This window comes from Euprymna scolopes, chromosome 2 (assembly GCF_053919585.1).
Source record: "Euprymna scolopes isolate OS-2025 chromosome 2, ASM5391958v1, whole genome shotgun sequence".
Classification (NCBI taxonomy): Eukaryota; Metazoa; Mollusca; class Cephalopoda; order Sepiida; family Sepiolidae; genus Euprymna; species Euprymna scolopes.
Genome location: NC_136483.1, coordinates 11,988,615 through 12,001,265, shown reverse-complemented (window position 1 = coordinate 12,001,265; position 12,651 = coordinate 11,988,615). Strand labels below are relative to the sequence as shown.

At 35.0% G+C, this 12,651-nt stretch overlaps 1 protein-coding gene across 3 annotated transcripts in view; it reads right to left on the bottom strand.

Moving 5' to 3' along the window:
- LOC145288529 (lysosomal-trafficking regulator-like) overlaps positions 1-12,651 on the bottom strand; it is a 402,321-nt gene that overhangs the window by 137,662 nt on the left and 252,008 nt on the right. For all 3 annotated transcript variants that reach the window (XM_080136335.1, XM_080136336.1, XM_080136337.1), the window contains exons 16-19: positions 10,050-10,243; positions 9,301-9,576; positions 4,103-4,324; positions 2,257-2,538 (exon numbers count right to left, since the gene is read on the bottom strand). In XM_080136335.1, the coding sequence (XP_079992461.1) occupies positions 2,257-2,538; positions 4,103-4,324; positions 9,301-9,576; positions 10,050-10,243 (974 nt within the window). The remainder of the gene's footprint in view (positions 1-2,256; positions 2,539-4,102; positions 4,325-9,300; positions 9,577-10,049; positions 10,244-12,651) is intronic.

Here is a 12,651-nt window from a genome sequence, read left to right as displayed (position 1 = left end):
TCTATCACAGGCCTCAGACGAACACCACCAGTATTCTTCTGCTTGCATTGGTGGAATGAGATAGTCAAAGACAACAACAAGGCTCTTCCAGCAAGTTCTGAACAAATGAGTAACACTGAATTGAACCCAAGCAAAGGTTGTCAAAACAAGAAACAACTTACATAAATGCGGTTATGTACTATCACACACATCCTCACAGACTGTCCCTTAAACAAGGCATGCTTTGATGTGAACCTGAGGTATGCCTCGGACACTGTAGGTCGATGGATCTTAAGATGGAGTGAAATGCTATGATGATGATATGTTTTACATATTATTTGCTAAATTTTATCACGCTATGTTAAGAGTAGAAAGTGACCTTTCCCTATCTAAATGTAACTCATGAAATGTTAATAAAATTCACAATCCTTTCTGAAATCCAATCATATTTGATACAAATAATGCATTTAATTTATGCTTGACTTATCCACCAAGTTTCAATCATAAATCTCCAACATTCCTTGGTTTATTGTTGTTAAATTATATGCCCATCTGGATGCGACATGTAAAATTGTCAATAATTCCGACACTTTTCTTTTGTGACTGCTTTCATTTTGACTGTGATGACTTTTTTGTTCAAAAATAATCTGAAGGTTGTTTTAATAGACTTTATCTTTGAGATAACGTCACAGATTAAAAAATTTGATGGTTAGGGTCATTTGACTGATCACACTTCCTACTGATGAGACAATCACTAAAGTGTACCCCACATATTATTGAACAGCAATAAAAACAAAGACTGTTGGAGATTCATAACTGAAATTTGGTGGACAAGTCAGACATAGACTAAAGTTTATTTGTACAGGGTGATCCAAAAAAAAAAACAAAAGCTAAATGGAGGCCATCTAGAACATATGCTGTAGAACGGAGGAAAAAAGGCCAAAGACCCTAGTGTTTTGATGTGATGTTTTGAATATAATAAACTAGTTATGACCAAAGTTTCATTTTATTCGGACAAAACACTAAGAAACGGGGCCTAATTAGAGTTGGGGCCCTTATTTTGGGGCGGGTCACCCTGTACTAAATATAAATTTACAAAATGATTGTGAATTTTATTAACAATGTCATGGGTGACATTTTTGGGAGGTCACCCTGTATCAAGGAACTGATAAAAAAAAAGCTGTTGAAAATGAGACCTCTTTTGCCACTGTCCTGATTTGGACTGTGATGGCAGTCTTCAGTTCAGGAATAGTTTGAGGATTGTTTTGATAGACCATTATCTTTTAAAGTTGTACAGATTAAAATCTGGGAAGGGTAGGGGTTAAGATTCGATCAGTGTGAAGTCCATTCAGGATCATGCCTCTTACTGATGAGACAATCGCCAAAGTGTCCCCTAATATAATTAAACACACTGTGCGATATTCATGACTAAAATTTGGCAGGCAAGTTTTGTTTTTGTTTTTTAACTCTTATTCTTCTCAAACAGGGCATATTATTACTTGGAACGTAAGGGGTTATTATCTGGAACCATATATACAAGGGACTATGTACAGAGTTGAGCAACAAGATGTCTGTTCAGATTACATTTAAATTTTGGAGTGTCAGTATAGTTAGAGAAGAAAGAGACTGGGAAGGAATTCTAAACTAATAGTTCGGAGAAAGAAACTATTAGAGTAGAAGGTGTTCCTGTATTTAGAGACCTCTACAGGGGAGGGGTGAGATTTTGCTGCTTATCTGGTTAGTCGGGGGTATTTATGCCAAGGGGACACAATTACTGTGCCCATCACATCATCAGAAGACATTCCATCAAAATACTTACAAAGCAGGCACAGTGAAGCAACATTTCAGTGATGGGACAGGAGTTGGAGTTTGGTTGATAGTACGGGGCCTACTCGATTGGAGACTTCTTTGAACCCTATCTAAAAAAAGGGAGACTAGTGGCAGATGCACTAGCCCAGATGTGGCAACGATACTCCATGCCTGTGTGAATCGTGGCTTTGTAGAAATACAGGATACTCTCAGATGTGAGTAATTTTCTAGCAAAGTAAAGAAAGCCCACCTTCTTAGCAGCGGCCATAGAAATATCAATGTATTTGTTTCAGTTCATGTTGCATTGAATGTTAAGTAATTCGTAGGTGAAGTTTATTTGCATGAAAAATGGTTGGATTGCTGAAAGGATTGTGAATTTTATTAACGATTTCATGAGCGTCATTTTCGGCGTGGGGGTGGGAGTGGGGTTCACCTTGCTGGTACAAATCTAAAACTGAACTTGCTTACCTGATACATAAGAAAAACTTTTTGTACAAAATTCCCGGCTTGATATTGCTTGATATTAAATTCTTGGTGTGGGTGGTCATCCCGCACTAAGCATTCAAGTGTCTTAAAGAGGAGTTCCATGACGGCAGAATCACCCTTTATCCAAATTCGCCATTTTAGTAAGAGATTTTCGATGACTGACATATTTTGGATAATTGCAACTGTCTGTTCCCGGATTATATAACGATTGGAACTGGAATCAAAATGCAATACAGACTCGGTTGTAGCGGCATCGAAAAGAACCTGCGGGAAATAAAACAAACTTGTTATAAAATAAAATAATTTTGTATCATTTACAAAGCTGTTTAAAGGCATTGTTTATTTACAGATGAAGTAAAAGCATAAAATATGAATAATGGAAGTAATAGTGAGAAAAATATAGGAAGCCTGTATCAAAATTCTATGTTTAAAATTGAACAATTCAGAAGAATAGAATTTAAATCATTTTAATCTTGTAAAAATTATTTTTTTAATTAATTTCTTGAAATGAAATAGTGTAAAATATAACACATTTTTTAAAATTCTATATTAGTAATAATAAAATATAATCCACCATAATGCATTTTTACTTCTTCAAAAACATTTTAATATTTTATTAAGAGTTGAAAGAAAGAATGAATTATTTTGTCCCCTTTTAAAATTTAAAATGAATCTGACATACAAAGTCATTTTTTTTTTCTTAGCAAATCTTCACGTATTAAAAGATTTTAAATTTTGAAAGTTTTTCACATGCAATAATTTTATAGATTCAAACATTAATAAGATTAGTTAAAGTTATAGAACTTAATAATTTCATGAACAATAATTAAATTTCAAATTTCTATGAAAAAAAAATATGGTAAACAAAACAAAAATAACGGCATAGTTAAAGAAAAACGAATGAAACTAAAATGAAAATAAAAATGTTAGGAATTAACAGCATCCCTTTTTTACTTTTGTACCACCTCGTGTGGCTGTGTTCTCTCAACTGCCAATAATATGTCACGCCTCAACATAGCATGTGTGCACAGCTGACCTTCCTCAAAAGGCAAACTCTTCGTTCTTCAGCCCAAGATCATCTACTCTGCATCATTGAAAACAAAATCAACTGGGCACCACTATATTTGCTTTTTTTATTATTCAGTAACTAAACCCTACAAGACATATTGGTGTTTTTTTAGGCAAATAATTTTTGGACTCATTACAATTTTCTCTATAAAATATCTCCATGCAATGCTAAATAAAAAAAAAGAATTTGATCTCCTGTTGTTTAGTTTAAGAGAGATAAGTATATCCTTACTCTTGATTGGTCCAAAAGTCTGGATCCAGTGTTTAGATAAAATATGGATCAGTACCATGAGAGTTAGTCTCAATTTCTTTTGCTATAAGCAATTTTCAACATCAGCAATTTATAAATGGTGTGCATGTTTTCAGTCTTCATTGGGGAAAGGCATGAATAGTCAAAAGGATCACGCTAAAATTCTGAATCCCTCGCCTTGAAACTGAAAAATGAAACTGCACCTACCCTTCAACCAGCTTCCTCTAAAGGAGGAAGTTTCATGAGAATATGGAATTCACAAATTGTCCCCAGTCATATGTATATCCCTGTTAGGGAGATAACAACATTAGGTTTTTGCAATTCTTGCAGAGAGGTGTTGATGTTCTATATACAGCACCTGGTATTCCAAAATTGGTCCCCCATCTTGTACTGACCAATATTGCTTAACTTCAGTGGTCTAGCGAGAACCGGTATCTCAACGTGATTATGCTGTATACCTTCCTACATAGAATCTCCTGTGATGTGTTATAGATAAAAATATTAACTGACCTTTAACATCTGAAAAGAGACAAGGCTTCGGCAACTTTCCAACACCCTGGCGATCATTCTGTCCCCTTGGCCTTCGATGTACTCAGCACACATCGATGGGATTTGTTTGATGATTTGAAATAGAAGGTTTAAAACTGAAGACTGAAGCTTTTCGATTTCTTGGAGTCGTTCTTGAGCATTGGCAGCGTTTTTGTCCGGAAGAGGATGGCAACTCTCAAAGACCTATGGAAATGAATGAGAAAAAGTCCAGAAATGCAAGAAAAGAATTTGATGTACTTTTACCAAAAAAGTTTTTTTTTTGAAGTTCACTTATGGTTCTGGTTCTCATCTTAGATATTATTGTCACAATGTTTCAGCTGATGTCACCTACAATTTTCTTTGTGTCTCATTAAACTCCAGAACCTTGAACCGGGTAATTTACATGGAATTCCAAACAATATGATTTATTTAATCAATGGAGTATCTTGCTCTCATTCTGAGAGTTATGACTTGGTAGAAGTTTTAATTTGTAATTGTATTTTTAGTATTTCCGTGAAGATTGAACTTTCAAACTCCAAAATAGGTGTCATTTTGATCCGATTATCACTAGGAACTTTTATCTGTTGCACTAAATTTAGTGCAGATTATAGAACTTGACAAAATGCACGTGAAAAAAGTCAGAGGTTACATCAGCTGAAATGTAAGAATGACACTAAAGATGAAAAAATATTCTGTATATTCAAATTCTAAGAATTATCAATATTTATCTAAAAAATTTAAAAACTGTTAACCATATTTGGTATAAACTTCAGTATTTGCTTTATCATCAAGATTCTCAAAGTTTATTACTGTTAAGTATTTAGTCTTTTTTCATGCTGTGATCTGATTGAATATAAGCAAAATGTACTGAAATTTAAGAGTGAAGAATTAGGAAAGTTCCAATGCCCTACAAATGAGGTACTTAAAAGAAATCAAACAATTTAGAAAAAAAATCGAACTATTTAAATAAAAAAATCGAATTATTTAAAGAAAAAAAAATGGGATTATTTAAAGAAAAAAAAATGGGATTATTTAAAGAAAAAAAAATGGGATTATTTAAAGAAAAAAAAATGGGATTATTTAAAGAAAAAAAAATGGGATTATTTAAAGAAAAAAAATGGGATTATTAAAAGAAAAAAAATGGGATTATTAAAAGAAAAAAAATGGGATTATTTAAAGAAAAAAAATGGGATTATTTAAAGAAAAAAAATGGGATTATTTAAAGAAAAAAAATGGGATTATTAAAAGAAAAAAAAATGGGATTATTTAAAGAAAAAAAATGGGATTATTTAAAGAAAAAAAATGGGATTATTAAAAGAAAAAAAAATGGGACTATTTAAAGAAAAAAAATGGGATTATTTAAAGAAAAAAAATGGGATTATTTAAAGAAAAAAAATGGGATTATTTAAAGAAAAAAAAATGGGATTATTTAAAGAAAAAAAATGGGACTATTTAAAGAAAAAAAATGGGATTATTTAAAGAAAAAAAATGGGATTATTTAAAGAAAAAAAATGGGACTATTTAAAGAAAAAAATGGGACTATTTAAAGAAAAAAATGGGACTATTTAAAGAAAAAAATGGGATTATTTAAAGAAAAAAAAATGGGATTATTTAAAGAAAAAAAATGGGATTATTTAAAGAAAAAAGAATGGGACTATTTAAAGAAAAAAAAAATCAAAGAAATTAATGAGGAAAGACAAAATATTTGAAATAGATGAAGACTTAATCAGTACATTACACTTTCACAAACAGTACTAGGCTGATTTAAGAAGACTAAAAATAAAGCAAAGAAACAAGCTAGGGAATTAAGCAAAATTCTATGACAACGCTGAGATTTTGGAACAATAGAAACAATTTTATAAATGGATGACTCCACTGGCACCCTTAAAGTTTATGAGGATGCAGAAGACAATACCATTTGCTTTTGAAAGAGTCGTGAATTTGACAATATTCATACGGAGTTCATTAAAGCTTCATTAAACCAATCCTAAATATTCTTTTTGATATTGTTCAACATGATACTTTTAAGTCGTAATGTACTGGAACCTTTCAAAGTTAATGAAAGATTATTATTATTTGCAATGCATTAATAATATTAAATAATAAGAACAGTCACCTGGATTGTCCAATAACCTTTGCTCATCAGATTGCTGCAATTAAACATTGAAATGCATGGATATTCGAATATTCCATTAAAGTTTGCCTTTACTGCTCAAACACTGAAGTTGAAAATACAATTTTCCTCTTCCAAATTGATCATTTTAATATATCATAGTATATCTTTCTTGTGGTGTCTTGGTCTTGCTGGATTCTAGGACAAGAATTCATCTAGTCTGGTGGAGTGTCCAGTTTTGTACTGGATACTCCACCAGACTAGAGGTAACATCCCTTGGATAAGGTGCGCCAATCCCCATAAAAGACAGCGTGGGTTAGTCATACTGAGGAGATCTTATTTGAGAAAATAGAAAGTTTCCAAAGCCACATCATGTACTTCATTACTGACCATAAACGATTCGATCACATCAGTATCGCAGAGTTAGAAAACCTCACTGGCATCCTGCTAATGTCCTCTCTCATCAAATGTAAAGTCTTGAAATTATTTGGTCGTCATCAAGTGTAACGTAAACAAGTTCTTGATGAACCGTCCCCTTAAGTAATCCAATTTACCAAATTTCCACGACAAATGATTACTACAATATTTTCCCCTTGATTACCATACACTCATTAACCCTTATCCCCGAGTGGCCTTCGGGCCTTGATAAGTAGCAAAAAAAAAAAAAAAGAAAAAAAAGCTGATCAAAAGATGAATGGACTGTTTGTGAAAGATGAACATAAACATAAAACTAGACAAACACACCAAGATCAGAAGGCAGGTAGGGCACTCAGCCATGTTTGTGTATATTCTGCAGCTGAGAAAACGTTCACAAAGAATAAAAACAAAGTTATTATCATGCAGAGTGTTTTGAGTATATGTATTAGTGTTAGAACGATAAATCAGAATCGGAATCAGGAATCCGAAAACTTAGAACTTTTGAAGGTATCAGAATCGGTATTAGAAAAATATGCGCCTATTTTCTGATGCCAAAACCGATTCTTGTAATTGCCTTTTTTATTTGATTTTGTTTAAAGCAAAATATTTCACTGCTGACGATACGAAAATAAATATTTATTGATTTTAAATTAACACTAAAATCCAAAGATCACCCACACACAAGTGTATTTTTATTCTTGAGAAAATATCTGCCCATTTAACATTTGTTTTATGGTAATCGGGAATAAATAATAACTAAATTGTTAAATATTTACAGATATATAAAGAATCGGATTCTGAAATTTAGTAAAAAATTAGTAATTGTATCAGAATCAGAAACAATATTGGAATCATCCCATCACTAATATGTATACAGAATTGTAGAACGGAAAAAAATAAATCAAAATTCAAGTTTATTTATATTCCAGTTATTTTTTAGTTTTTTAAAGTGAAATTTTATTTTAAAATGAAATCATTTATATTCGTTAGAAAATACGGGGGGGGGGGGGCGATGGTCACGTGGTTAATGACACAGACTGACGACCTGGGTGTTCCAAGTTCAAATCAAGTTTGTTCCACAAAAATCACTTTCACTTAGGATGTTGGCAACATTGTTGTAATCCGAAAGAACTCAACGACTTTCTAGAAATGATTTGGACTAGAAATGTTTAAATTCGATTTGATGATCAGAAAAATTGTTATCTTTTTTACAGTATTTGTTTCAATTTGAACACAATAAAGAAATAAACTACAGGGTGGAAAAATAAAATTCTTGCTCTAAAGAAAAGAAAGCAACACTACGGATGGGAGCTTGGCGAATACTCGGCAAATGGTGGCGATCAGGCTGGCTTTGGGTATTGTGGGAGGTCATGTTGGTGATGTTCTCAGCATATGAGCAAACGAAGTAGTCTAGCAGGTTGAGGTTGAGGGAGGAGGGAGGCCAGTGAGAGAAGGGTACAAAGTTGTAGCACTCCTTCTGAAGTCAAGCCCAGATCTCTTTGGACTTGTGGGCAAGCGCCAAGTCCTGCCACCACATCCAGGGTCTGTCAGCAGGCACCTGATTATACCAGGAAATCACCACACTCTCCAGCGTATCCAGGTACACTTTGGTATTGATTTTCAAGCCAACTTCGAAGATGTGAGGTGGCATGATGTGGCCCTCACTTGAAACCACACCAAAGACCATAAACGTGGCTGGAAACTTCATTGAGCTGTATCCTCAAGTGCTGAACCATCCGGATTTTTATTTTGAGGGTGCTGGCAATGATCCTGTTGTCATAACTTGAATCAGTAGAGAGCATGAGTTGTACAGAGGCACATCTCCAATCTCGCTCATTGAACATTGTGTCATTTTTAGACATGACATAAGGTTCCTATTGCTCTTGGGATTTGTACACAACTCACCAACTATTAGATGGTCTGCAACAAAAAAAGAAAACCTGTTTTCATCAAACAGAAATGGAATCATGTCTTTTCTATGATAACAATTATATCGTTCCACCCTGTCGTAAAAATATACTCTTATATTTTGAATATCTTCTATTATATAAAGCACAGTTGTCTATATGTGTGTTCTTATGTCTAGTTAAAAGTTAACTACAAAACAAACCTCCACAAAGTTAGTATATTCTTAATTAGCGTTGCCCTGGATGAATAATATCTAAATTAAAATATATTCATTCTTTGAGGGTCACTAGCTCAGGTTTCATCTGGGGAGGAGGGGTCATATTTTCAGACATTTTCAATGGTATCTTTTCTATAAAGAAGTTAATGACAAGGACTGGCTGGATGAAAGTGAAAGAGGAATAAATGAGAGGAATGTAGAAAAACAGAGAAAGACGAAGATAAAGACGGGTTGAGAGGGAAGCATTTAAACAAAATGTTAGAATGTAACTGGTAGTTCTTTTTTTTTTTTTTTAAATACAACTAGAATATTTTCTATTGGATCATCTTTGATCAGTTTTTTTTTTTTAATTTATACTAATTTTGACATGTAAGTATGTAATAATGGTTTCACCTGAAATGTGTTGTTTTAAAACATCCCTTGCCTACACAGACACTGTATATTTCTATATAATTCCTTTCCTGCAGTAAAAAATTTCAAAGATTAACTTAAATTTGCAGGCATTTTTGAACAAACATGACTCACCTTAGCCACAAGAAACATGAAGACATTAATGCCACCCATCTCTTCGGCAGATTTTTCCCAACTGTTTTTTACGGAGCAAACAATGTCAATGGAGGGTGACGTCTGAATGTTGATGATAAGAGGATGTTGTTCTAGCAAATCAGTTGACTGGATCATGGCAGGTGGAATGATACCAAGTGCAAGGCTAAGTGAATTGGTAGTTACGGACGTTCCGCCAGAACAATACAGGCTGAAGAGTTTCGGATGCTGTGGGTTGTAGATGAGCACCAAATTGCTCTGGAGCAACAGGAAAATGCAATCAAAAACAAAGGTTTTAATAAGGCTGATATTTCGTTAGTTTTACAATTGTAATAATAGTAGAATTGCAATTTAACATTTTTGTACCTAAAGCATGTAACATTTTTGTACCTAAAGCATGTAACATTTTTGTACCTAAAGCATGTAACATTTTTGTACCTAAAGCATGTAACATTTTTGTACCTAAAGCATGTAACATTTTTGTACCTAAAGCATGTACACATGAATTAAATATTGAGCTTCCAAAGTTTAATCAAATGAAACAAAAACTTTTGCTTTGATATTTAGAAAAAGGATAAAAAGAAATAACATAAAAGGTAAGTAAACAAAAATTAAAAAAAAGATATTTGCTGAACTAAAAAAAGCCAACAGCACTAATTCATAAGTTACACAAAGTTGTGCTCCATAAAAATACAAAGACAGCTACAATCGACGATAAGGACGATATTTACCCTTGCTGAATCCAAAGAAACTGGATTGACTCCAACTAAAGTGTCTGTGGAAACTCCGGAGAAACAAACCACATTTTTGGTTAAACTTGGAATATACGAAGCTTTTTGATCCGAGCAATCACATTTACTGATGGAGATGCAATTTGGTCCAAGAGAATGAAGATGGAAACACAATTCTTGAGACAGGCTGGAACCTAAAACAAAAAAGAATGGATATTCTTAAGGCATTCTTAAAACAAGTGTGGCAGACCAAACAACCATCTGTGTGTGTGAGTTATGAAAATATGCTCTGGACAATTAAGCTACACAGATGTGCTCGCATTTCAATCCTATTAGAAATTGTCACGCTAAGAGCTGATAATTCCTTATGCAGAAATACATTTTCTTACCGTACTAGCTTTATTCATGTGTTGAGTACTGTTGAAGTAAATACTGAATATATATATATATATATATATATATATATATAACTACTTAATTTACTCGCATAAAATTAATATACGAAAGTATAAATTTATGCGTAAACTAAGTATTTACTTCAAAAGTACTCAATACGTAGGTAGAGCTAGTTTGTATATATATATATATATATATATATATATATATATATATAGGAGTACTAGGAATAATGATTGAGGAAATATTTGAAAAATAATGGAATATTGACGATTTAGTATATTGATATAGTAAGGGAAAAAAAAAAATCAATAATTAATTTCAATATATAGATAAACCGGTTATATAGTATACATATATATATATATATATATATATATATATATATATATATATGCCAGTTCAATAAATTGTAATTATTTAAATAAATTGTATGTATAAGTGGATGAATATATGAATGATGATTGCAACGTCTTGTCAGACGAGTGCCACTCTCTCAGACACTTAAAAGTCCATGATCCCAAAAATTACTTTCATCGCCACAGGACCTTTTTAATAGACAAATGCTTGAGGGAGTATCTATACACAGATGATATTACAGAGTCTTGGCTTTGTACGACAGCTAAGTCTCTCTCTCGGTTCAAAATGTTGAGAACGAGCAAGAGCAAGATAGCCAGCAACAAGTTAAACTGCAGACCAGCTTAATGCGGGTACTGATCTCCCGCTTTATGGTTTTTTAAATCAGAGATTTGCTTCTCCTAAAAAAGTTGCCTTCACCACAGCTTATGGGAGCCCACTCCAACACATACATTCTCTTCTTCTTGCTTGTCCGTCGAAATCGACGATGACCAAGGTATCAATCAGTTCGGCGTCAGGGGTTTGTGGGTCCTGAGATGGCTGATGAGGCCAATCCGTGCTCGGCAGACTCTTCCACACTCTGGACACGTGAAGGCGGTATCGGCAGGCTGTGAACTGGCAGCTCTCTCCTTCCTCCTCTTGCGCTTCTGCTGGTCGTGTGTCATGCGTTGATTCTCTGCCCTGTCGGCTCCTAGGCTGATGACGCAACGCCAGGCCGAACGTTTAGCAGCGCGACTCTCCCAAGACTGGGGGCTGATGTCAAAGTCTTTTAGGGACGTTCTCAGACAGTCTTTATATCGTTTCTTTTGGCCCCCTGCATTCCGCTTTCCCTGGCTGAGTTCCCCATAGAAAAGTTGTTTGGGGATTCGGCTGTCGTGCATGCGATAGACATGGCCTGCCCACCGGAGCTGGGTTTTGCGGATTATGGTGGTGATGGTATGGAGCCCCGCGCGCTTCAAGACTTCTGTGTCAGGAATTCCGTCTTGCCAGCGGATGTTGAGAAGATTACGGAGGCATCTGAGGTGGAAGCCATTCAACTGTTTTTCATGTCTTTTATATGGCGTCCAAGTTTCGCAGGCGTAGAGTAGGGTTGTCAGGACGACTGCTCGGTATACTTTCAGTTTGGTTGCGAGTGTAATGCCTCTCCTCTTCCATACATTGTCTCTAAGTCTTCCAAATGCACTGCTCGCTGTGGAGATCCTATGGTTAACCTCAATTTCAATGTTGGCGGTGCGGGAGAGGGTGCTGCCAAGGTATGGGAATTGCTCCACAGCATGGATTTTCTGTCCTTTGACAGTGATGCCGGGTTCATGGTATGCATCTCCTGGGGCGGGTTGGTACATAACTTCTGTCTTCTTTGTACTGATGGTGAGACCAAAGTTGTCACAACTGGTGGAAAATCCGTTCATTTGACGTTGCATCTCTATCTCATTTGGGGCATTAAGGGCACAGTCATCGGCAAAGAGAAGGTCTCTGATGATGGTTTCCCTCACTTTCGTGACTGCCTGCATTCGCCTGATGTTAAACAATTCCCCGTCACATCTGTACTTGATGACAATGCCAGAGTGACTGTCTTTGAAAGCGTCCTGGAGCATGGCAGAGAAAACCATGCTGAAGAGCGTCGGGGCTAAGACACAGCCCTGCTTGACCCCGTTGGTCACAGGGAAGGGTTCTGAGGGGTCGCCGTCATCCAGGACACGAGCGGTCATGCCCTCATGGAACTGCCTGACAATGGCGATGAACCTGTCTGGACAACCAAATTTTTTCATGATCCGCCAGAGGCCATTTCGGCAAACAGTGTCGAAGGCCTTGGTCAGGTCGACGAACGTGGTGTAGAGGCCCCGGTGCT